This window comes from Archocentrus centrarchus, chromosome 4 (genome assembly GCF_007364275.1).
Source record: "Archocentrus centrarchus isolate MPI-CPG fArcCen1 chromosome 4, fArcCen1, whole genome shotgun sequence".
In the NCBI taxonomy this organism is placed as follows: Eukaryota; Metazoa; Chordata; class Actinopteri; order Cichliformes; family Cichlidae; genus Archocentrus; species Archocentrus centrarchus.
This window is the reverse complement of record NC_044349.1, coordinates 1,088,333-1,114,606: the sequence shown is the minus strand read 5'-3', so window position 1 is coordinate 1,114,606 and position 26,274 is coordinate 1,088,333. Positions and strand designations below refer to the sequence as shown.

The window sequence follows — 26,274 nt, the reverse complement described above, 5'->3', positions numbered from 1 at the left end:
AGTAAATGAGGAAACTGTACAGAGCCGCCTTTCGATGAGCCCGTGCAGGCTGAACTGCACTAATTAAGATGTATTTAATTTGTCTTGGAAAACAAATGAAGTGAAAAATAAAAGAGCAGAAATCAATGATATGTGATAAGGATGTGATCTCCTGTGGTAGCTTATATTCTAGATATTTATATAAGAAGAGCTGGGCTCGAGCAGCGCAGCGTGTTTTTGACCTCTACAAGCAGCGATAACCTTCTGCCCAGGATCTCTGAGCTGGAGTGGTCGAACAAACAAAAGCAGACCAGCATCTCCGAGGCGCAGCATTTCACACTTGGGTAGAGGCGGAGGACGGGCCTTTAATGACACACACACACACACACACACACACACACACGCCCCTCCACCCCCCCAGTCACCTAGAATGAACACGCTGTGCTGGAAATAGACCGGAAACTCTGCCTCCACAGAGGCCAGAAACCTGGTGTTGCCTGGCTGCCAAACAAATCCTACCCCACAGCCAGAGCCCCCCCCCCCCCCCCCCCCAACTATGTCTCAATCATCCAAACCTAACATGATCGAAGCATGTTATCCACTGAGTTATATGCAGACACCAGTGTGCACATACTTCCATCAGCTGATGTGCTGTCCACTGATGTGTGATAACGCTGCGGATGGCACGAAGCCCAGACGTGAATTTTCCTGTCGTGTCGTGTGCAGCTACCAACAAAACATTACACTCACTGTACAACAAAATCCTCATCAAAGCGGAGGGAATATTTCTGTGGGGGGGGGGGGTCTGCTCACTTCTGAAATCCAAGCATGAATGTGAGGCTTACAGCTGCAGCCAGTTAAATGAGCAAATCCTGCGATATCAGTGCAGATACCTGAGAATATTCTTCCCAGTAACAGCTCCGTACCTTTCAATCAACTGAACTGGATACACTGGAAAATACTCTAAGGGAGTTCTCCCAGTGCTCCGACCACAACAGAGTTTAAACATGCTGAAACAATAACTCTGTCACTGATGTGCCAACTGACCAAAAACATGTCAGATATTTTAATAATCATGCAATCATTGGAGCGTTTTTGAGTAAAAGTGCCAAACGTTGCCTAATTCTGCTTTCTCAGTTTGTCTCTCGTGGGTGTAAAATGACTCGATTTGGTTTTTGGATTCCTCTGCAAGAAAATGTTTATGACCTAATCTGGTTCACAACATGCTCCCAAAAACTGAATTTATATTAATGAAACTATAACATGTACCATAGAGAAAGTGTGAGAAGTGGCTCCTTATGATCATCTATATAAATCTATAAAATATGTACATAAAACCTCCGTAGCCATCAGTTTGGGAAGTGAAGCGCTAAAGCATGCACAGCTTTATCGTACATTTACACGATGAACGTGTTGCTGTGAAAAAACTTGAAGCTACCAACTAAACTAAAGTAATGTTAATTAAGACAGAAGAAGGTCAATGGGTCATTTTTCCATAAACGTCTTTTTGCAACCAGCGTAGTCGCCCCCTGCTGGACATTAGAAAGAATACAGGTTGAGGCACGCCCACTTCATCTGAAGACATGTCCTATATGTATTTATATATGTATGAATATACTGCCCACAGACCTGCATTATGGTACGCAAGTGCTCAGCCTAAACTGAGCCAGACTACTGCTGTTATTGTAAGGTAGCAGACGGGAGGCGGTACTTTTTTAAACCTTATTCTGTCAATAAGTCAGAAATTTGACTGGTGATTCCTCACATGCAGTTTTTATGCCCTGCTACCCTCTGAAATTAAAATTATATCAGGTAATGTTTGAAAATACCTGCCAAAACAGGTGCTCAGAGGGGTTCAAGATGGCTGCCAAGTGGCGCGACTTGCTGCAGACACATTTTTGCACTGAGCATTCGGTTCCAGCTTTTTGTATTCTGATGCTTTAGATTTGAATCACTGCTTGACTTTTTTTTGCACGTTTAAAATGACGCGTGTGTTGCTTATCTAGTATTAATACTGAGTGCTTTTTTATTGATCGCACTTTCTCGCCGCTAGAAGCGTCATGGCTAGTTTGCTGCTTGGAGACAGGCCATTTCATACATAAAGTAACTCACCTGTGCCTCTGTGCAAAGGCTCCCAGTATTAAATTCCACCTCCCAAAATGGATCCAACCCCCCCCCCCCTCCAGCACTGAATTCCCTGGCTTCCACCAGTCTGTTATGACAAAGGGAGTAAAGGCAAGCAGCACTGGGGTAAAGGCTCCAGTCTCCTAATGAGCTTCTCTGTTCCAGTATGTTGCATAAACCCATTACCTCCCAGCACATTACCTCATTCATTTCTTATATGTGGATAGCTCTCCTCTCCCAAGAGCACGGCATTTCAGACACGGGTCGTGGTATACCGCATGAACATACACACTTGTAAAGTCTCAAAGTAAGAGTCTATAATGTTTCTATTTCATACAGCTATTGAGTTGACCCTGAGATATCAGAAAAACACAGAGGGGAGAAAAAGAAACTCCACTGGCAGGAGATCCATTATTCAGAGAAAAGACAAAGAGAGAAAAACAGAGAGAGGAGGAAAGAAAATGTCTCCTCTCGCAGCAGCATTATCTCAGTATGTGGCAGCTATTGCAGTGCAGGATGAGAGACACAGGAGGTAGAGAGCTCCACTGTGCCTCCAGCTAATCTGTGGATGCAATCCAAGATGATGGGGTCCCTAGATTATCGTGCAATTTGTCTGATGGTTGAGTTTAGTAGGTTCTCAGATAAAAAAAGGGATTTCAGTAATGAACAACTCTCAAATTATAGCCTGAACAAATAGAGCCGGTTGCTAAAAACACTGGTGCTCGGAGGAATTCGGGGGCCTTGTAGTGGCTCACATGATGAATAGTGAAAAATGCACATTCCTCAGCTCTAATTTCACCGATACTCAGGCACTAATTTCTAATCGCTTCTACTTTGCCATTTTATTTTCAATCACTGCTGAACAGCGGTCACTTCCTGCGGTCGTCTGGATCACATTACTAAAAGGAGCAGATTTTACTCCTTAAACTGCTGGAAGTCTTTAAGCATCTAAGCACGACAAAAAAATCCATCAAAGAGGCGGCAACTGAAATATCTCCATGCAGCAGAAAACTATTTTCATTCACTAATTATTTTCAATAGCTTCAAGTTTTGTTTTTTGTTTTTCCTGTCACTGTTACCCTGCTGGAAAAAACCTGCAAATTATTTTCCTGGAATGAGTGAGATTACGTTCCCTGAACCCCTGGAAGGCTTTTAATGTGAAGCAGCTGAGCAGGAAGTATTAGTAGAAATGAGCTTTTCATTTATTAATTATTTCAACTTTTACCTTGCAACTCTGTCAAATTAGCATACTAGCATAGACATTAGCATTTTTACCACCACAATGTTGGTTTTTGGTTCTACATTATCAACTAATGCTAGCTTAGCGAGATACCTGCTAATAAAACTGGAGCACAAACTTCTTGGATGTTATTTGTGACATATTTGCATTAAAATGCTCCAAAAGGAGCCGTCAGCACAAACACATCTGAGAGGTCCAATTCAGTGATTCGAATGTCTGCAGTTCAGCAGACCTGAGCTCAGCGCGTGTGTCAGGTTAGCGGCCGCGCCTCACGCTTTAAAAGATTTGCTGGATTTAGGACGTGAGCGTTCATGGGGACGGATTGGCTGTTGGACTGGCTGTTGGACCCAGCCTCTGGAGGCTGTTAGAGGAACTTTTTCAGCTCCGTGGGAATTATGGACTAAAATGTATAAGATGAGAAAACCAGAGAGTGATTATGGTAGATGATTATGCTGCACTGATCTAACCAGTGCTGTATGTGTGTAGGATATGCATCTAAATATAGAAATACACTAAAAGAGGAAATATTAAGAATAAAGCTGGTCTCAAAAACAAAAGATTAAAAGAGACTGGCTCTTATACATATTTACCTTAAATGTGCACATATTATCTTTCCAGTCTCTTCGTGAGCATGCACTGCACTCTTTGACCCACACTTGTGCAAATCAAAGACATGACTGGCTTTCATGTAACAAACCACTTTAAAGAGTGTTGTCTTGATTGATTGTGGAATCACGATGAATAAATCTTGTCAAATATCAATTAGGCCATACTAATCCTCTGTCTTTTCCCAACCAGAGAATATTTATGCCTGTGGAAGACGATATTAAATTACTGCGACAGCCACTGCTGTTCACAGCAGCTTCACATGTGCCGTAAACTGAGGACACGCGTGTTAGCTCGCACTCTCGGAAGCGTTTATTCAAATTCTCCGACACCTCAGCCGGAGATCGGGCGAGCCTTAATCCCAGCTCGGTGTCAGAACGCTTTATTTTGCCGCCATAAATCAAAAATGATCCCACAAACAATGGGCCTATTTCTCAAGCGGACACCGGCTCATTCCATACTGCAGAGGGAGACTGTGGCTCTGAATGAAGCACTCAATATGGCACAAGTGTTCACATGGATATCAATATTTAATCAGAGTTAAAGGCAGCTGCAATTCACAGAGACAATAGATGGGAGTTTATATGGAGAGCCGTTGCCATCAGCCAAAGCGTTTTGGAGTCTGTGTGACTTCCTTGGCACTGAAATGGGAAAAATAAACAATGATCCAATCAAGGCCAAGTGGGATTCTGTACCACGAGCCTGCATGCAATAACTAAACCTTCTTACATTACAAGTGATGAAGAGAATAACGTGAGATCCCGTCTCACGATTGGTTGATTCATCGCTCATTTTTAGCACTCCTATGGCAACGAGCACAGAGGACACTGATGTCTGTTGTCGATGTTATTGTTTGTCAGGCTGAGTCAATAAGTAATGTTTCAATCGGAGCCATTTGGACTTTGTTAGAGCGCCGATCACGGCCCTCACACATCAATCAAAGGAAACACTGTGAGCAAATGTGTCCCCTGTTATAATTGGATGCAGCCCTTTTTTCTATCACAGTGACAGTGTACGCAGCGCTGGAAAACTATAATGCGAGCCACAGTGAATCATTCTGTTTGAAGCAGGAATGTCTGCAATATGAAATCCATATGAATGTTTCAAAACCTCCTCCAAGTTTCCATTAAAAGAAAAAGAATCTTCTAATAAAGTGCCACAGAAAATTGTCACCATCTTTCTCCTCCTTCAAGGGAGGGATGTGAGGCTTGGCTTGGCTACTGTCCCCTGCATGTGGAGCCCTTCTCTCCTTTACTTTCTTCCAAAGCTAAGTTAAAGAAAGAGCATCAAAATCCCAGCTTTAATAATTGAGAGAGAGACTGCAGCGTATTCTGCTCAGGCCTTCTTGATGTGAAGAGTCCTTAAAAGATGCATGGATGCCTCCCCAGAGGGAGATGGAAGGGCTTCATGGAGCCAACCCTCTGTACACTTAAAGATTATGTGTGCATCCGCTAAAGCAAGATGACCAGAGAAATGCTCAGAGGACCATTATTCTGCACAGAGGGGTTTGAGGGATGGGCACCAAGCTAATAAGATGCTATCAATATTCATGCCTCTAAATCAATTATATCCACATGTACTTCAAATGCAAATCATTTGGCAAGCGAGACATTTTCAGAGTGACTCTGCAGACTGCAATAATTGAATTCAGGAGATCCAAAGCTAGGTAAAAGAGCACTTAGACACAGACTTAGCTTTAGCGGAAGAGCAATAAGGATTCCAGTAAACATAAATGTGTCAGCTGTTTGCAGCAAACACATTCAGGGGTTTCTAGTTAACTCCGGCCGGAGCGCAGGCTGTGCCTTTAAAATGTAATCTCTGACTCAGATGTATCGCTTTCTCCTCACCCCACCATTAAGGCTAGGGCCTAAATTATTGATCCCCTGCCTTCATCAGCATAGCAGTCACGTCCGAGCGCAGGGGATCTAACTCCGGCTGTGTCCCCACGCTCCAGCCACTGAAATAATTAGGAGGAGTTCTCATTAAGGGAGAATGAAAGGTTGAGAACGAGAGGAGGGGAGAGCAGCCCGAGGGGCATTCTGGGTGTTTAATGTCTTCCCCTGGGCCTCCAGATCATTCCGATCAAATCCTGAGGCTGTGTCTAAAGACGGCGGGCCGTGCCACAGGAAAATATGCACTCTGCGTGGACACACAAATAATACATCAAGACATCAAGAGAGGGGAGCGATGCATGAATAAAAATGCAGCATCGTGCAACCAGATTAATAATAAATTGTCAGGATTTGGATCAATAGTGTGAGTGCATAACTTCAGCTGTATGCATAAGACTAAAAGGGCTCCTATACATGCAGCGTGCTCAGCAGTGTGAATGAAGTGGAGCTCAGCTTGTTTTATTTTTGCTGCTGAGGGAATCCACGGGGCTTTGGTGCCCCAAGGTAGTTCCCTTCTTAACGCTTAGTGAATCATACAGCCGAATATTCACACACAGTGTGTGTGTGCGTGTGTCTGTGTGTGTGTGTGTGTGCTGTATATGTTGCCACTGAAGAGAGAGGCTGAAAGTAAAAAAGAACATGAATTAATTGAGAATGGCAGCATAATAAATATTTGATTTGTAACTATTTATAGAAGCCAAAGACATTTTAGAGTGTACCAAAAATAACAGCATGTTACATGTGCCGACACTGCACAGGAGGGAAAAAATCACCTTTGATTTGACTCAGTCCAGGACTGGATCAGACCAAAGAGCCGGCAGTATGGAAGTTGCCTCATTCATTTTTCAAAATAAGAGTGCATTACAAAGAAATTGCATTGTCATGTCTCTGTGTAGAAGGACGCACTGAGCAGTGCCTGTAAACTGAGTTTGTGAAGGAGCGAGCAGAGGAATTTGCATGCTACAGTTACATTCGTGCCAAAATGGCTTTCCCAACGACGGGTGAAGTCCATGAATCTTTCTGTCACATTGTGCTTTCAGTGTCGGCCTGCCTCACGCTGCGACTCCCGAGCTCTCTGAGTAGCTCAGTGTCGAGGCCACACCCCTCGTTAGTGGGGAGGGTTCATTATGCAAATGATCCTGCTGGAGCGGTATCAACGAGGCGCACGCTCCGTTATCATTTTCTGCCGCCGGGGCTCTTCTTCTCCCCGATCGCTCATACGGAATCATGGCCTAATAGCATCCCATTAACATAATTGCCAGCACAACTAGTGTTCCGTGTCTCAGAGCCACTCTGCTGCTCTTCCAGCCGAAAAAGAGAGAAGAGGATGAGTGAGGGTGAGGATGTGGAGGGGGGGTAGAAAAAAATTTAATTAAGCCAACGCATTGGCCACTCCCTCCCACAGTAAATGTGTGTTTTCCTTTCTTCTTTTTCCCAAACAGGCGAGAGGGCAGAGCTTTTATTTCCAGGAGACCTTGAGAGTCTCCCTGTGCTCCCGAGGAGCCGGCAAGGTGCTCAATATTCCACTGATGAGCTCACAGCAGACGCCGGAATCATGCCCAAACCCAGTCTGCCAGGCAAAATAAAATCCCCATTATTTTTTAATTAATCCTTAATTAAAATATATTACAGCGCTGATTCCGCAAATCTCTCTAATGTGAAGATGCAGCCTATTTGAGCATATTTACACATCTATAATTAACACGGCACATTCTTTTAGGCTAACAAGCCGTGGACTTTAAGTGCCAAGGTGGACCAAAACGCGGTCGCGGCCATGCGCCGTACGGAGACGCTGTGAAGGAGGCCCCTTCAAACACTCCCACAACACAACAGAATACCACTGTGGTCCACTGAGGATGCTCCACAGGGTTCTTTTGTAGCTGGTGGGTGTACCGTCACTCAGTCCATTAAGGGACTGCAGCATCAGCTACAGCAGTGAGGGGGAATAGTTGCAGCAGGAAGCCATAATCATGTGCTGCGCTCCTCCTGCATGCTGCCATTACCACGCCCCCAGCTCTCCTCTCTGCACAGCCACCCGTGCTGCTCTGATGAATTGATTGACACCATTTTCCATCTTCCTGTGCTGTCAGAGAGAGAGCGAGAGCCACACAGGGAGGCCTGCTCCTCTGGCTCTCCGGCTGCAGCACTGTGGTCACTTCTGAAGGGTCTCCACTGGGAAATAGACCCACACACTATAACGGAGAACTGGCATCGCTTTGCCTCAATATGTGCCTTCCATACTCATAAAGTAAAAAAAAAAGAGAAAGAAATGATATTGTATGTTTCCCTGAAACACAAATGCTCACCATAAAGGCTCCATCACTGCGGGCTGAATGCAAGAAATGTGTTTCCCCACTGCAGCCTCACAGCTCAATAACACGTCTGGCCTCGTTACGCTTATCACAATGACAACTAAATAAGCACAATTAGCAGCAGTGTGGATGCCCGGGTGACTGCCGATTTCACTCCCCAAATTATCCCGGAGATCCCAAATCTTAAAAGTAACAATTCCTCATCAAGCGATGCTTAATTATCACACACATCGTAAATCAAAAAGAAGGTTAAAGCAGCATGTCGACATCACAGGCAGCTCTCGCGTTGCAGCATCAAACCCGTTGCTACACCACAGAGGTGTTTTTGTCTACTGTTGTTGGCTCATTTTTAATTAAAAGATTAAAAGTTCATTTGTTGTTAATGGTCAGGAAATCAACACTGTCTCAGTAATAAACTTAAAACAAACATAAACACACACAGACACATGCAGACCCTTTCCTCTCCCTCTCTCTCTGCAGCCTGCTTTAATTTGACACCTTGAGCTGGGGTAACTAGGTGGGGAGCGAGGAGCCGCAGAGGAATTCATTAGGCGCGCCACTGCAGGGTCCTGGCTCAGAGCGTTAATGACATTGGAGGATAGGGAAACGAGACAGCCCAGACGTAAAATGAAATAAACATGAGGACTGTCAGTTCTGACAGCACCAGCAAAAGGGACAGAGTCATTTGGGCCGGAGACCTTCAGCCCGGAAGATCAGACCAGACGGCTTATGGACCAAAACAATATTAGTGTGGGAGCACAATCATCCTCACCAGGCACTTAGATTAACACTGACAGCCACTGTGTGCGCGTGCCGGCATTGATCTTTCTGGGTTTCGCTCTTCATATCATTAAAAATATCCATCACTTGGCGCTCCTGCAGCATTCAGATACACGACTGCAATTAAATTATTAATGTCACAGCAGCCCCCCCTCGCCCCTTCACCTCCCACTACCACTGCCATACAAACTGCACTCCTAATGTGGCTGCTGAAAGACATTAAATATACAGCAATCTTTGTCTGGCTTCACCCTGGATCAATTTAGATGACTACAAAAATAACATGTGCAGGGGAAAAAATAGAGATGCTGGCCACAGAGTATGAAGACACGGGGACGGGATAGCGCTCACTATTTCATGTCACTTCTTTGAATAAAAACGTCATGCACTGGCAGGTAGATCAGGAACAGAACAAGGGCAAATTTGCTTCTAAAATGAGGCGACTTTACTGTGTTTTTTCCCTGTGTTCTTCTCTCTCTGTCCCTCAGCTTTAAAAAAACCTAAAGAATAGTTTTAAATGGGAAATGAACTGCTATTAATGCTTTTCTAGTCTTACTAACCACTCAGAGCGCTTTGAAACTACACATTCGGTATTCACACTGACACTTCAAGAGCTTTATTGATGGCACACCTGGGGAAATGAAGGGTTCAGGATCTTGTCCAAGGACATTTCAACATACAGACCGGAGCAGCCCGGGCGGACGACCTGCTCCACCTTCTGCTCAGCTTATAGCTTCATCTCAGCTGTACTGTAGTCACGATCAGTGGCGACTCCAGAGTGTGTTGGGGTCCGGGGCAAAAATTCACAGGGGCACCCCCAAGCCAGCACTCATCACATTATTTAAAAGAACTGCTCAGTCACATCACAGCTGGACCCACCAGGCTGCTCTCCTAGCTAACGGCTGTAAGCATCAATGTAAAGAAAAAGAAATAATGTGATGCTAGCAGAAGTTACGTTAGTTAAGGCCAGAGTAGCAGCATTTACTTATTTTGCCTCATATTTAATTGTTATCAGCCCTGATCACCACTGAGGCCCCACTGAGGCCTCGCCTGGTGGCAAACCAATGATGAGTCGACAGCCCGTACTTTCTGCTGAAGGGTTGGTCGATTGGAGGAATCCATCCGCTATCAATGACTGTTGTGATTTTTTTTATTGTTTAATTTGGCTAATTTAATGGTTTGCCTCTTTGAGAGTTCAAATCAGTAAATAATTAACTTGTAAAATGTAACTGCTGAATGGCGCCACGAGGTGCTCTCACCTTTTGTCGTGTCGAGCTGTGGCGATGACTGGGATCCCCGTCAGGTATGTCCAGTGAGTGCAGCCCTGTGGAGACCCGCCAGCTAACATGCTATCAGAGCCCATGATAGGCTAGCTGTTGATAGCTTTTCACTGACACCACCACATATTAAAGGTTTTGGCCCCCTGGCACTGGATAGCACATATTATCCTCTCCTGTTTGCTCTGGCTGAGGTGGTAAAGCGGATTCATTTAGGACCTCTGGGTTGCTGGTTTTCTCCGATTTAGAACAAAAATAAACCCAAATAGGTCAGTTTGTACTCATCTTTCACAATCAGTGAATATATAAGGGTGCGAGTGCACAGAAGGAGTGGGTGTACAAGTATATAGTATAATCGCTGTTTGTTGGACTGATGCTGGATGGCTACAACGTTCCCAAGCCCGGTCTGCAGTACGGTCACACAGATATTATTAGAATAAGTATTCCACATGTGATTCCTGAATCTTTGAAGCCAGAGATGGTCGGATTCTTCCACGGCTGCTTTTGTACAATTAAAAAAAGTGTTATCAGCTGAAAGATGTCGACGCTATTCAAAGAAACAACAATGCATACAAAGAAATGAGTAATTCTTTTCGAGCGCGACTGAGTGCGGCCTGTGTTTGGAAGGCCTCTTCATGAGAGCCTTTTATCCCCGTTCCTCAAAGGACACAATAAAGCTGTCAGTCAGTGTGTCAGTCAGTCAGGACGCAGCACCAGTCTGTAATGCTTTCGGACTGGGACAGTCTCCTCTGGTGGATGCTCCATATCTGACACAAGCGCACTCACACAGCTGATGGAGCTGCGGTCTCCTGCGATATGGCGACTGTGAATGGGTGGCAGAGATGACCCTTCTTTCTAAGCTGCTCAGCTTCAAATATGAGGCTCTGCTGCAGCAGGCATCTGCCTTGACGAGCGTGGGGGGGCGGGGGCAAGTTGCTGACACCTGTCTCTCCTAGGATGAGCCCGCCTTTGTGACGTGGGAGCCCGGGTTGGCTGTCGGGACAGGGCCGAGACAGATATGACAGGGCCGCTGACAAGGGCCAGGCTGCATGCTGGGAGCAACACTGCAGTCCAACACAAACAAGACTCCTGCTCTCTTCGCTGGGCCTGCAGTGAGAGGCAGCTGAGAAGCCTCAGTCCGTGTGCACCGAAAGCGACGCTGGCTTCTCAGCACTGCTAATCACTGTTGCATGGACGGACCTCTAAAACACAAACACTGAACATCAAGTGCAGCTTTAGCTGTGTTAGTGGCAAAGGATCCGTGCTCCTCTGAGACTTCAAACTCAGCAAACAAAGGAGCGCTCTCCTCTGCGCTGGATCCGTTCATTATGTCAGCCTCGCTTGGCACGCTTATGTATCTGAGCTCCATTCCAGAGCAGACGCCTCCTAATTGTTATCGGGTCTGTGTTGAGACAGTGTGAGCAGAGAGACGCTGATAAAAACTCCCCTGGAGCTGATGAGACTCCTCACAAACAGCTGCAGAACTCAACAAGCTCTGGAAGTGGAGGTACAGTGGAGGGTGGAGAGGCAGCAGCGGTGCAGCTCGCCGTGCTCTCTGACCACAGTTAGAACGATATGACAAATCGGCCTAGTTTTGCTTTTAATTAATCATGCCTGGCTGACAGCTACCTGTGCCACACATCATCATTAGTCAGGAGGAGAGGAAGCCCCAGCCACATATAATAAGAGAGGAGGACACACCTCATTAACTAATTTTCCTCCATTTATTTTTTTACAGCAACAACGCAGTGATAGAAGGAATATTTACAGCTGAATCTCCTTAACTACAAGCTAGCTGATTGGTTTTATTGCACCAGGACGGAGTTAGATAATATGTATCATTAGACGATACCAATATGTGTACAGTCGAGTATTATTTATATTAGTATTATAATACTATCTATGCCACAGTTTGTCTGACTGCCAGTTTGGGGACCAGCACATTAAATCAATAGAAAATTGATTTGTATCAGTATTCACAGTTCTACATGATCTCCACAGCAGTGATGACCTTGATTTGTACATTTTTGCTTTTCTTCATATAATAAGACGTTTCCTTGGTTACTGCCAGAGGAAGGAAGGCGGTGATGAATACAAGAACACGGATTTTAGACAAAACTCAACATAATTATTTGAAAGACAAATGAGGTTCAAACCTCTCCCCAATCTGTTCAGTGTAAACACACAATCCAGTTCACAGACTGGTTTCTTGGTTCAACTTGACCAGCGGTGCTCGGAGTGGTCTTTAGCAGATTTCTGTAACTTCTGTCAGGCCCGCAGGAGGCAAAGACGATAAGACTCACACTGCATTAACAACACTGAACTGTGAATATTAGACCTGCAGCTGCTGTGTTTCCTTCCCTGCTAACTCCAAACACTGAAGAGCCCGTACCCACTGAATAAAGGAATACGGTCCAATATTTGGTGAGCGTGCATAGAATAAAAACTTTGTATTTTGTGTTTATTGCTCATGTTCATGCTGCAGTGACAGTATGATCACAGGTACTATCAGTGACTTCTATTCAGCTCCTGATTGAGATCATTTCCTGTTGTCCTGGTAGTGGGTTATCTGGCACCAATATCTGAGCCTAATAAAATGCAGCGCCATAAGCAATGGTCATAAAAATATCTGTGTCCTTAATCCACTCGTGTGTGAGTGTGATAATAAATTATGCGATCCTTCTAAGTTTAATCAAGCCATGTGATATCAGCCAAACGATGTCGACTGTGTGACTGTTTCACAGCCAAATAAAATGTCAATCAAGGGTCTTATGAAAAAGCATGCATGCTTTTTGAAACAGTGGTTATGTATGATGCAGACGTCTACTAAACCTTCATTTTTAGATATGAAGGGATGCGTTTTTAAACCGGCCAACCCCAAAACAACGTCCAGACATCTGCTGCTCTGTGGGCAGCAACGCAGTTGCCCGAGTTGAAAAAACACTGAATCCATATCACAGGATCTTAACGGCCTGTATGCGCATCAATATGTTCAGTCTGTTCAATTATTTAGACGATCGTCTGTTTGCCTCCTTTCAGACTGAGAGGATGAATTTAATTAAAGGGCAAAACACTGTCCACAGACGGCTGCAAAGAAATGCACGTGTGACAACAAAAGTCATTGTTCCAGCCTCTCACAGAGGACTGATGCTGCCTCTCAGCGCTCGGGAAGCCTGCCGATGATTGACAGCTCCATCTTTATAGAGGCCATCCAACAAAAAGGCAGAAAGAGAGGGGCCATCCCCGCCCACCGAGCTGAAGGCGCTTGGAGACCAGCGGAGATAAAAAATAAATAAATAAAAGCAAAATCAACCGTCTTAAAGGCAAACGAGAAAAACACGGCACCTCTCGGATTCTCTTTCATGTTTGGGAATACTGATCCTCGACAACTTCTAATTGGGCTCATTGTTTATCGCAGTCGGTCCAAGGTTTACCTTCCATGCAGGCATTTTTACAGCCATCCGTATGTTGTTTAATCCAAAGTGTTTGTCTTATTTTACCCATAAGGAGATAATTACCAGCTTCATAAGGCAATAAACGGCTTCTTACATCGAAGCTCATGTACCCAGGATGTGGTAGGTACAAATAAACACATTCCAACTGCTTCCATTTGCAAGGGAAGAATATTTGAGGTGAGACAGACTGCATGCATGTGGAAAGAGGGTTGATGGATATCATCTACAACGTGGAAAAAAAAGCTGTTAGGGTAATAGCCTTCCTGAACTCACACAAATAAATGTTCCACAGCCTGTGCTGACACAGTTAAAAATGAAGAGAAATGTAGCAATGTAAAATTCTCTACAAGCTGTTAATATTTCATGAGTAGCCGCTCTGACACTGTCAGTGCCTACCTAATTTGTATGGCACGCAAGGAGAGGGGAAGGGAAGAGCTGGAGGAGGGAAGGAAAAAAAAAGGGGGAGAGGTGGATGGAAGTGGGAAGAAATGGAAGAAGATAGAAGATAAAGGTGGAAAAGTGTCTCCAAAAAGATTTCCGTCTGCGCTGAGCGGGCTGACAGTGAATTTTTTGGAAGTCAGCATGGTACAAAGAACATTTGAAATGGCCCATTTAACAGCACCGTACTCCACTCCCAGCCGATGCCACCATTTGCATACTTCATATCAGATGAAGATGGATGGTGAAAATCAGTGTCACTGAGATGAGCGTTTTATCAAGGTTACACTATCCTCCAAACTCCTAAAACCTCTTTATCTCATCTCTGTTGTCGGAATATTAACTTATCAACACAATCTCCTTACAGCAGAGACAGGAGCAGTGCGGATTTATCAGCTCGAAGAGCGATGGCAGGGCGGCCAGCCGGCTCTTAGAAATACAGGTGAAGATGATTTTGATTATCACTGTCCTGGTTTTTTTAATTAGCTGATTAATTGTGCTGTTTATAAAATATCAGAAAATGCTGCAGTGATGGTGTAATGTTAGTGCATGAACAAATAAGAAATCAATCAAAAAGGGATTTGTCACTGGTTGCATTTTTTTGCTGTTCTTTAACAGTGTTTAGCAGCATCGCCATAAGCTGATGGAGATTTCACCGACTGATGGAGCGGCTGTTAGCAGGCTAAACTCAGGATAGCTTTGCCAAAATTAACTTTGTGTAATTACAAAATGAAAATGCTTGCTGTTACCAGGTGTAGGCTGCCTGCATGTTGAGCCCATTTCTTTGATAAAGGATCATCACATTAGTCCATCCCAGTCTGTCGTGTAGCGTATGCTAGCGTATGCTAGCTTGTTTCACAGAATTTTCCAGTTATGTTTTTTGTATTTTGCCGTATGAATCTTTTAGAGGTTTGAAAGCAGCAGCAGGCAGGAAATAGTCTGAATTCCTGGATTAAACAGTTCAATACTGGAATCATGTGGAGATGATTTACATTCCTTTGGTAGCGATAGCATCAGCTAAAGGTTTGATGAGGGCAACACGACAAACATGGATGAAATGTCTCCCTCTCCTCAGCCCCCCCTCAGCAGATGACCCCCCCTCCCTGAGCCTGGTTCTGATGGAGGTTTCTTCCTGTTAAAGGGAGTTTTTCCTTCCCACTGTCACCAAGTGCTGTTCATAGGGGGGCGTTTTGGGTTTTCTCTGTATTATTGTAGGGTCTTTACCCACAATATAAAGCACCTTGAGATGACTGTTGTGATTTGGTGCTATATAAATAAAAGTGAATTAATTGAATGAAATCTAATTTAGAAATAATTTATTTAGTAGTTTTATTCAAAAAGAGTTTGGAAAAAAATCCTGAGAGTGTGTAAAGTGTGAAGGTGTCTGAATACTTTAATCCATAATCTGTTCAGTCAATTAAAAGTTATTACATTTATGACAGCGGTGCGACAGCTGTCACTGTGTGGCAGTGCGACAAAATCAATGTGGGTCGATTTATTAGAAACACAACCTTCTCTTGTACTGACTTCATGCAAAACTGAAACGAGTTTCCACTGTATTAATAAATCACTGTATTAATAAATTAATAACAGGTCTATAACAGAAGTGTGCGTTTTCAGAGCTCAGCGGCTGCGCGGCTTTAACAGACGTACGTATTGTCTCGCTCGGCTGGAGCGGTGACCCCCTTGTAGAGTATTAATGGGCCCATTTCTCCTCCTACAGACGATCCTGGCTCCAACAATGTTCACATCACAACCTCTCCAGCTCTGCAATCCATGTTTAGTGAAACATCATTATACCTTTCGCTGTCAGCCTACAGAATCCTTCCCTTTGTGTCCATGATTAGCTGCTGGTTCCTCATTATAGAGGTGCAGATCCATTTCAAGCCTTTGTGACTCCCACCTTTACTTCAGTCCACTAGTCATAAAAATGTCATGGCAGCTATAGAGCGCACAGGTCACAGTGAGATCTAACAGGAATCACACACTCGGGGCCAAATCCAGCAGGGCAGACACGGCTGGTGGTCACACTTTGGAAGCTGGTGAGGAATCTCTGCGTACGACTTTCCGCATGCTCGCCCTCTCCAAACTCCTGACACCAGCCTGAAAGTGACTTCAACCAAGAGCACATCCTCCGCTCGCTTCCCTGGTGTGATGTTGCACCGCAGAGACAAAATGACAGACCATTTATAAAAACAGGAAGAGCAGCTAACTACAGTAAGCACAAGCTATTTCTGGAAGAGGATGTCTGCAAGTAACAAAGAGCTGCCAAACTCTAACAGGTCCACAGCGAAATAAAATAAGTTGAAAAAATATAATTAAAAAGCTGCATCAATGCAGAGAAACTCCAGGTTTCGCATCTACGTTCCCACCTGCTGCGACCCCTGCTGATGCCGCAGACGATGGCGCTCCACGCTTTAAGTTTCCCTCCACTTCGCTGGTGTCGGTGCCGGGAAGGCGTCCAAAGCCACGATACATTTCTGCTATGGAACATTTGTTTCCTTTCAGGGGGGCGCAGGGCCCCAACATGCTCCTTCAACATTTTTCTGTCCTGCCACATTGCATGACAGTTTATTTTGGGAAGCGCAGGTTGGCACCTGAGACACAAAGCTGACAAAGCACTAGGTGTCACTTCAATGAGGCCAGTTGGTTCCATGACAATGCCTCTGGCCATGCAGTCCTACAAGATGGACAACACTGTGCTGAATATCTTGGCAAAGCAGGAAAACAGGCATCAGCTGTTTGTACAATTTCATCTTCAAAGGGGAAAAAAGCGACACGCAGACTCTAAATCAGACTGTTGCAGGAGGGATTCCACCTTAGATTGCTGGACATTAATAAAATGTGAACCGCTGTGATGGACTGTTCACCCGCTGAGCGTGTTTCCTTGGCTTCCACCCAATGCCTGCTGGGAATAGATCCAGCACATCCAGCTCCCTAAATAGGCACAAGCTGGTAAGACAATAGCTGGATGAATACATATCTGAATGGCTGAAAACAACACACAACTATCAGATCATCCTTTAGTGTAAAAAAACAAAACAAAATTCAGCTGAAGGTAGAGTTGAGGATTTGGCCGCCGCCTTACCTGAGTGACAGAAAAGGTGAGAAATTCTGGGCTGATATCAATATTTGAAACAATTTTAGACGATATCTGAAGATTGGTATAAATTTAAAGAAGTTTATTATAAAGAAATAACAGTTTTACAGGTGACCACTCATGGCTGTCCAGATAAAAACACTCAGCCTCAGATGTAAATGATCCTGCACTGATCAGATTAGTCTAAGCCACACCTCTGTAACAGAACTACTCTGATTGGGCGCTGACTTGGATAACATTTCCTCATGATGCTAACCATACAAAGCCAGCAATCTGCAGCAATCTGCAGTAATCTGCATTAATCTGCAGTAACGTAGCATTTCCTCTTTTTCATGACTGCTGTCAATCATCTGGTTCTGACGTCTTCTCTCTTTTTTGCCATAGCAGAAAAAAGTTACTTGTTGTTCGATGTTTCTGAGCTCCAACTCTCACACGATGAATGTTTCACAGCGGAGAAGAAAGAAGAACTCACAGCGCCAGCTACTGTTTTAAGCTGTAATTACACAGTAAAAAAATTTTGGATTTGGCAAGTCAGACTTTTCAAAATCTAAATGCCAGCGGGCGCATCTCTGCTGACATGCTAATATTAGCAGCAGGCTGTGGTGCTGTGCAGCTCTGGAAACAGACTTATTTGCATGATTGTAGTTATTTATGATTTTTCTGTCTGTGGTGCCAAATGCAAAAATGTTTCTTTATATGACCTGGAAGTACACAAAGTACAACATCTGCACGCCATGACCTGCATGGTACAAACTGACAACCGCATCAGCTGAGTTAGCATTAGCATTGTATAATGCAATCCTCAAAATTTCCACTCTGACCGTGGAAAAAATCTCTCCTCAGATAAATACGAATAATATGTCTCAAAGCACACGAATCATAAGAAGCAAAACTGATGAGCTTTAATCAAGTCGTCCTTTTCCATAGGAACAGTTTGGCCTCCATTTACTGTACAGTCAGGGCATAGATGCTGTTTAATTTTGCTCATATTTCTTATTAATCGCCCCTGTGAGCATGTTTTTATCAGAGCTGGTGGAATGTCAAAGAGATGAGCAGCAGCAGTGGAATTGTGACCTGCATTAGCTCGGCCAATTATGAGCCTTCACGGGATACTTATTGTTGCTCCGCGAGGCTGATGGCGGAGCTGAAAGGAGAGTCAGCAGATCCGTGGACGCCACAGTCGCTGGAATCAAAAGGAAATTTACGATGCACACGATAAGCTCAGAAAATACACGCGTGACACCGAAGTTCAGTTTACTGGTGCTGGGAAATCAGAAATGCTGCTTTCCAGCAAATGAAGTGCTGTATAAATACACTACCTGACACACACACACACACACACACACACTCCTGGCTGAGCAGTGAATGAATATCCTGTTTCCCATAATGCAGCAGTGACTGAGTGCAGATAAGATTACCAACTGCTTCAGAAAGACACACACGCAGCGTGTGCACGCGCTCAGACGCTTGTACTGTAAAGTGACAGAGCAACTGCTTTGCTGTGTTAAATATCAGATGCAAATGAAAAGAGAAAATCTATCATGACTCTAATGCGGCCTGATAGGAGGGGGCGCACTCTTCTCCGAGGAGCCGAGCGGTGTGAGGAGGGTGATGTATGGAGGAGCTGGATGAGAGGTGAAAAGCGTAGCGAGACGGACGGAGGGAGGGGTGGATTGCTGGGAGGGAAGAGAGGAGGTAAGGGAGGGGGGGCACGCAGTCCTGCCAGACTCCTGAGAGCCCAGGGCAAAAGTGGAATAAATGTTGATTAGTGTTGATTTTGTCCAACGAGCACCCGGCAACTGACAGTGGGACTAAGCTGCAGCGAAAGGGAACCATTAATCTTGGTCTGGTTTAAGTAGTGTATATTAATTTGTGTCATTTCCACTACGTGGAGAGAGGCCTCTCTCTCCCTCTCCCCTTCCGTTCTCCCTCCCTCCGGTGTTGGAAAGCCTCGGCAGCCGAGCCTCCTTCGTGGTGAACGTACAGTGGAAGCCTGGAGGTGGCGTCTGCAAGTAGCAGCAGGGGAGAGTGGAGGAAATGAGATTCCAAACACTACATTATGGAAAATGAACTCCTGGGGGGTTGGTATGGCAACCACATTCGAATGTGCCATTGCATGTTCAATTTAACGTGCATAACAAATTTGCAGACTTGATTACATTCGTAACATATTAAGTAGGCCGGTACAGAAAAAGGCAGAGCAAAGCTGCAGGGACTGAGATTGCAGAGAGAGCCTTGATGGAGGTAAATGGCAGAACAGTGATATTTAGGCGCAGGAGCCGACATTCAGGTAAAAGATTGAGGCCCGCGCTCTTTTACAAGTCTGCTTGGATCTCGCCTTCAGTCTGTAATCTCCACACTGGCAGAGCTGCTGGGAGCTAAATGTAATTTTTTCTACAAACTGCATTCCAGTAGCCTTCAGCAGAGAGGAAGAAAATCATTCATCAGTTCAGGAAATTCAAAAATATAAAAACGATGTAGAGCTGCTGCTTCCTTTTCACAGGGATGAGGAGAGAAATGTCTCCTGGAAAAAATGGATCACTTTCCTCGTGCGTGTGATGTCAGTGTTAATTACCAAATTGCAGCACAGTAAGATTCCTATAATTAAGCTCCTTAATATGATTAACATGTATCAATTAGGCGACTGACAATTTGCATAATGTATAATGTAACCACATTGTTCTATACTGTAATGGTATTAACTCGCCATTTACAATGCTGTCACTTGCTGATGACTCTGTGATTACGATTCTGCATCAAATGCAGCGCAGAAAAACTCTGCCTTATGTTGGTTAATCAAAACACATTTTCCCCAGTCGCCGACATCCTCGGAGCAGAATTAGACTCCAGCTCTTCCTCTCTCTCAGTGGATGATTAAGCAGAGCGATTGGGGAAACAGCTGTGGCGGCGAGCTTGGCATTTCTCTCCTGCTGGATGCTGCTGTATCAGCACGGGGGGGGAGGAAGGATGAGAGGGAGACAAAGGCTGCACGTATCCGTGTCCACCAGGAGACGATCGCGAGAGGGGCGGCGCGGCCCCCGTGACATCCACCTCGACATGTAATACGGTACGCAGAAGGTAATGTGTACTGTTACTGCTCTGCACTCGCAGCGACTCCCAACAAGCCCTGCAAATGTTTTCCTGCTGCTCGATGATGTATCAAGTCCAGCTGTGACCTTTAGCACCTATTAGACCACCATATTCAGAATTATTGTCATTTTTTAACCACTTTCCAGCATTTAATAGACCATCAACTGATCAGTCATGAAAACATCTGGCATATTCATAAAAACAATTAATCAACAATTTAACGTTGATTGCTTCATTTAGTGGACTGAATGGCGATCACAGCTTTCCCCACGATGAGGTGTTCAAATCTCAATCAATTGATTATTTGACAGAAATGAATCTGTAACTGTTTAAATTGTTTGAGCATAAAAAGTCCAATAAGCTGACAGCTCTGTTTGCTCCTTGTCTTGATCTCAAATGACAGAAAACTGAACACTTTTTTTTCCCAATAATTGATCTGATGAAGTTACATTAAGTCACTGATTTCTAATGAGTCACAAAACAATCAATGAAAAAGCTGCAAAACCCTCCCAAAGATATTCCAATTCTATTGCTGCTTCATACGCCATTTATCACACATCAGCACTGGAGGTGATATTATCAGTTATTAAGTATTGACCAGTAGTTTCAGCACGGCACCAGCTGTATCACATTTTAAAGGTTACATCATACCCAATCACCTCAAAGGCTGCTTCAAAGCGTTTTCCCGGTGACGCGCAGAGCTGAGCCGAGCTCTGTAATACAAATAGGCAGATGCCAAGCATCTGAATGGTCTGACAAGTCAATGTAGTGTAGGCTTCCACGCACCTTCCATAATCAGACCTCTGGCTCATTTCATCCTGTCAAACACTGCTCGGCCGCCCTCTATAAAACACCCTATTTTCACCCTTCAAAAAATAACATTACATCACTCGGCTAGTCATTTTTATAAATGGAGGATCCCCTAGGCTTGAAACCTTACACTACACAAACACGGGCCACGAGAAAGCTGGCCTTTTGTTGAGGTTGAGAGGAAAAAAATTAAACAGCGAGTCAGTGCAGCACATTTACTGAGCAGCTCAGTCGAGGAGTGGTTTTGTTTGACACTGCCAGAGATTTACGATGCTGATGAAGTGTTTACAGAGGTCAAGGCGGCTCATTTTCCAAATCACTTTGTCAAGCCTTTGCTTATCTAAAGAGGCATTTTCATCAATCATAAAAAAGGAGACGAGAAAGAGAAAACATCTCACCTTAAAAATATCCCTGATAAAGATACATTAATGCATTCACATCTGCCAGCCTGCTAACTCAAAGAAACCAGTGAGTGAGAGGGTGAGGTTAAATCGCCCGATGGCAGCCTAAAACTGTGTCTGTGAGGAGCAACCAGAGGGAGCACCAACGCTGACCTCTGCTCCACATTTTACAGAAATACGGTCACATAATTAATACGTTTTATAGGTTTTATGCTTCGTCTTCTCCTCATCTCCTGAAAGCATGATACCACGCACACACACACACACACACACACAAACACACACACAAACACACACACAAACACACACACACACACACACACACACACACACACACACACAGCGTCTGAAGAAGAGCCTTCCTTTGAAGTAAAATAGCCCAAATATGCCTGGAATGAATCTGGGTAAAGTCAGAGCCGCTGTGTGTCAAAAAAAAAGGAAGAAGAAAAGCTAAAAACACTGGTTTAAATAAAGCGTTCCTTCCTCCTCTTCCTCCTCTTTGGTGTCAGTGCTCTATTGTGCTTGTTTATACTGCACAATATTTCTGCTGGCCATCGCTCACTTCTTCCCAGTAAAAATACACAGAGCAGGTCACAAGTTCAGGCCCTAGATCAGCGCTGGCATTGTGTCCTGCAGGTGCTGTCAGCGGCTCCGGGGATGGAAAATACACACAGGCAAACAGCAGCTCTGTGGATACACACCATCTCTGCACGCCGGCGGTAACTGAGGACAAAGTTAGAGCGGCTCAGCTGCAGCTCAGAGGAGCCGCCACAGCTGCACGCTGGAATCAGAGCGCTTCACGGCGGTTTCTTAGCAATTTTAGTGCTGAAATATGGAGAATGTTACAAACTTCAAACCAAAGTCTAAACAAAAAGATCTGCTAAGAATAACTGTGCTGTAAAAAGAAGCAAATTTGCACTTTACTGCAAACATGAGCACTAACGTCTTAGCATAAAAGCTAAATAAATAGCTGCTTCGTTTCAGCAACATAAATTCAGATTTCTGTAAATGTGCACAAATCTGAAGTTAAATTAGAATACATTGGAAAAAGAGAAGAATTCATGAACATAATTCTCACTGTTTTACTTTGATTTCAAAAGGAGGCCGAGCCACTAGATGGAGCAACAAGCTGCGACTCCCCCAAACACATCAGAGGAGTGAAACTCAGAAACGGCTGCTGTTTACTAATAAATGACCAAAACAATACTGACTCATAACGTCGCTCTTTACATAGAAATGTGCTCTGAGGGTGTTCAGTTATGAGAGCGAGCATGTGTGCTGATATCTGACCTGTCAGTGAGTCGATGTGTCCCGTGGAACAAAATACTTTATTTACACTGACTCTGCACAGCTGAGGCGTGAGGACGGTGAGATTACACAGTACGCTGCATTCATCTGACAGGAAATGAAGAAATTTCAAATGTTCATGTAAAAAATAACAGAAACTGCATGAACTGTAGTAAATGTTCCTCTCTAAAACTAGAACAAAGCTAACCAAATAGCAACATGACAGGCAGCAGATCTGCTGCGTGCAGCTCCATAAGCTGCACCTTGTATTTATAGGTTAGCAGCTGAAAGAGAAAACAAAAGGGAGTGCAGGCAGGAAGGGGTCCAAGTTACTTTGTACTCTCAGAAGAGCCGAACTTTGGATGAACTCCGAGAAGCGCCAGGGAGTAAAACACTATGCATAACTGTGTCACTCCCCCTCGATAAAACCTACCAAGACAACAAAACCGAGAGCGAGCCAGCAGGCTTCAAAAGGCCCCCCCTGCTCTCTCCTGAGGCAGTGGCCGTTTCAAGATAAACTGCCACGCTCGGGGGAGGGCGAGGGGGTGAGGGTGGGCAGCGAGGTGATCTTCAATGAAAACCTCAATGAAAGCATCCATGAAAGCAGCAGGGTGGGATCACACACACACACACACACACACACACACACACACACACACACACACACACACACACCCACACACACACGAGAAACAATGCAAACAGCACCAATCGCCGCTGCCACAAAGGTCAAGTATGAGCAAGTGCAACTTTGGAGGCAATGAAAACAGTATCTCCTTCACCCCTTCCATTTGATTTCATGCACTAACGAGTGTGAAACACACAGAAACCCCGGCTCTCACTGCTTTGGCATCTCAGTATCTCAGCAATGCAAGTTTGCAGGAGTCCTACAGCACGTCAGTGCAAAGACAGGGAAATAAAAGATGGAGGTGCACGCCATCAGTCTGAAGTGCACTGAATTCTCTCTGTGCCAATTTCAAAAATGTCACCGGGAGAATGATTTGGAAACATGACTTACGCCTCCTATGTTACGTTATTTCTCTCCTAGCAATTATTCTGCTGACATGCTCTCTCACAACTGCTTTAATAGAGAGACACAATACATAATAGAAAGAGACGTATTCAGCAGACTTGACAGTTAACTCACAAGGGGAGACATCAACGCGCTCGTGACAATTTTTGCTCAATACTCTCTATTATTCCACAATAGCATCAAAAAAGAACCTCATTCATATTTTGACACAATAATTGATAAGCACTGTTGGAGGTAATTGTCCACAGTTCCTATTGTGAAACTGCTAAAACACGCAGACTTTAGCGCCGCGCGAGGAAACACATGTCTTACATGTCACTGAAATTTATATGCTGAATTGTGTTGTGACTAAATCAGGTTTCCAGCGTGAATGTGAGCCTCAGCAGCAAATTAGAGTCTGATGATGGGGAGAGCGGGTCCTGTGAATCCCCTCACCTGTGTGAGAGCAGCGGGACACACTCCTACATACCTGTTTTCTCTTTGATTTCACACAGGACGTTGAAAAGCGCAGGCTTCATCCTGTGACAGTTCAGAGCGTGTTTCCTGAAACGGAAAAGTGGCTTCATGAGCGACCACAGAAAGCAAAATCATCATTTTATCAAAAAAAACCTCATCAGCAGCTCATCGTTTTATCACAATCAACATCTTTAAATTCAGCACTTTAAATGTTTTAACAGCCAAACGCTGCAGAACAATTACAGTAAAAACCAAAGTGAATTATTAGCAGCTGTATGCGTGCATGTGCTACAAACCCACCTTTATGTATTCTCCTATATTTACACTATGAAAATAAAATGATAGCATTTCAGATTGTTGTGCTTCCTCCATTCAAACAAACAAACAAAGGATTTCTAAACGCATAACTTCATCTTCACTGAATTGAAGGCGGCGCGCACAAGATGGATGAAATCTTGAATTATGTATCGTAAGTGGGAAAGTTGCTGTGAGCTGCTGCGGAGACAGCGCGGACTGCTGCTCAGTTATTCCGTTTCATATTCAGAAATAAATGATGAGCTTTATGTGAGCGCGCTAATAAAAGCAGCTCTCCGCGCCGGACTGAAAAGTGTTTTAAAAATACCCTCAGTGGGCGACACGCTGGCAATAAACGCCATATTCACACACTTTAATTTTCGGCCGTCGACTTATTTTAATTCTGTCGGCTTTTGCAGAAAGCGGCGCGCTGCAGTTTCATCTCCAGCGAACTGCGTCGGAAATGTGGAAATTTCAGTGCACATATTTAGATTTTTGTCATTTTTCTTTCTCCGTCTTTTTATTTATTTTTGATCTACTTTGGCGCCGCCGCCCCCTGACAGCGAGCCGGCGCATGTCCTTTACCTGGCTTGGGCTTCATCCAGACTTTGATCCGTGATGGTCATAATTTGCTGTAAAATGTCTCCAATGTCCTGCTTTCTTCCGTCGCCGTCCGTTCCCCCGGTGCCTTCTTGCATATGCTGCGGCAGGCCGGGGTGCCCTGCCATGCCTACCCCCGTGTGAGAGTGCATCAACCTCGGCTGCTCGTCCATCTCTTCTTTTTCTTCTTCTTCCCTCTTATCTAATTCTCTGTGGCGCTCTCGCTGCTGAAATCCTGCAAAAATACATAAAAGAAAAAAAAAAGGAGGGAAGGAGGTAAAAAAAAAAAAAATTAAAAATCCCGATAACTGCGTCGCACACCCGGGTTTCTCCTCGCAGGAGCGGTCAGTGGCTGCGCTCAGGGAGAAAAAGGGTTTTCGGAGAGGAAAGCGGAGAAACGAGCCCTCCTGCTCTCTGGCTGTCTCTCTCTCTCTCTCTCTCTCTCAGCTGGTCGGGGCTGAATGTGAAATCTGATCTGAACTGCTGCTGCTGCCTTCACTGGAGTAGGGTATGCGTAAAAGAGACAGGCAGCTGCTTTCTACTACTAAACATGCACGTTTTCTCGTAATGCCGCGCACTGGTCCAGCCCTCCCCTCTTCCTGCCAAATTATGAAAAAAGTGTCTGTGAGAAATACGAAGTGTGGCTTTATTTCACTCACTCCATCCTCTCGCTTCTGTCATGTAAGCTGTAGTAGACGCCGGGCAGGCAGCAACATAGCAAAGAGCATGAGAGTCAGACTCCGCCTACGCGACATGATTGGGAATATACTGTAAGACTATTTAGCCCCACCTTGAGGTGCCTCTCGTGAAACGTCTATCATTGGACTGTGAGAGTGGGATTCAGAGGAGAAGCTGGAAGAAGCAGAGAGGCTGGACGGAGCTGGAGTGATGGATAGAGCCTGAACTCCAAATAAATAATCAGGGGTCTGCTTCAGCTTCTCCTCCTGACCTCAGTGAGAGCCCCCACTGGCCCCACGGAGACCATTTTGTCTCCATGCTGTGCCAAGATAAGGGGCACCAATCAAAACTATTGGCTATTGGCTCTCATTTGTTATAAATATTAGATAGATAATGTGCAATCCATCTACTGATGAGACACA

The 26,274-nt window shown here is 44.6% G+C and overlaps 1 protein-coding gene across 3 annotated transcripts in view; it reads right to left on the bottom strand.

Moving 5' to 3' along the window:
* LOC115778950 (pre-B-cell leukemia transcription factor 1) overlaps positions 1-25,850 on the bottom strand; it is a 62,096-nt gene extending 36,246 nt beyond the window's left edge. For all 3 annotated transcript variants that reach the window (XM_030727337.1, XM_030727339.1, XM_030727338.1), the window contains exons 1-2: positions 25,160-25,850; positions 24,294-24,367 (exon numbers count right to left, since the gene is read on the bottom strand). In XM_030727337.1, coding sequence (XP_030583197.1) covers positions 24,294-24,367; positions 25,160-25,347 — 262 coding nt within the window. In that variant the 5' untranslated portion in view covers positions 25,348-25,850. The remainder of the gene's footprint in view (positions 1-24,293; positions 24,368-25,159) is intronic.
* Positions 25,851-26,274: the final 424 nt, after the last annotated feature.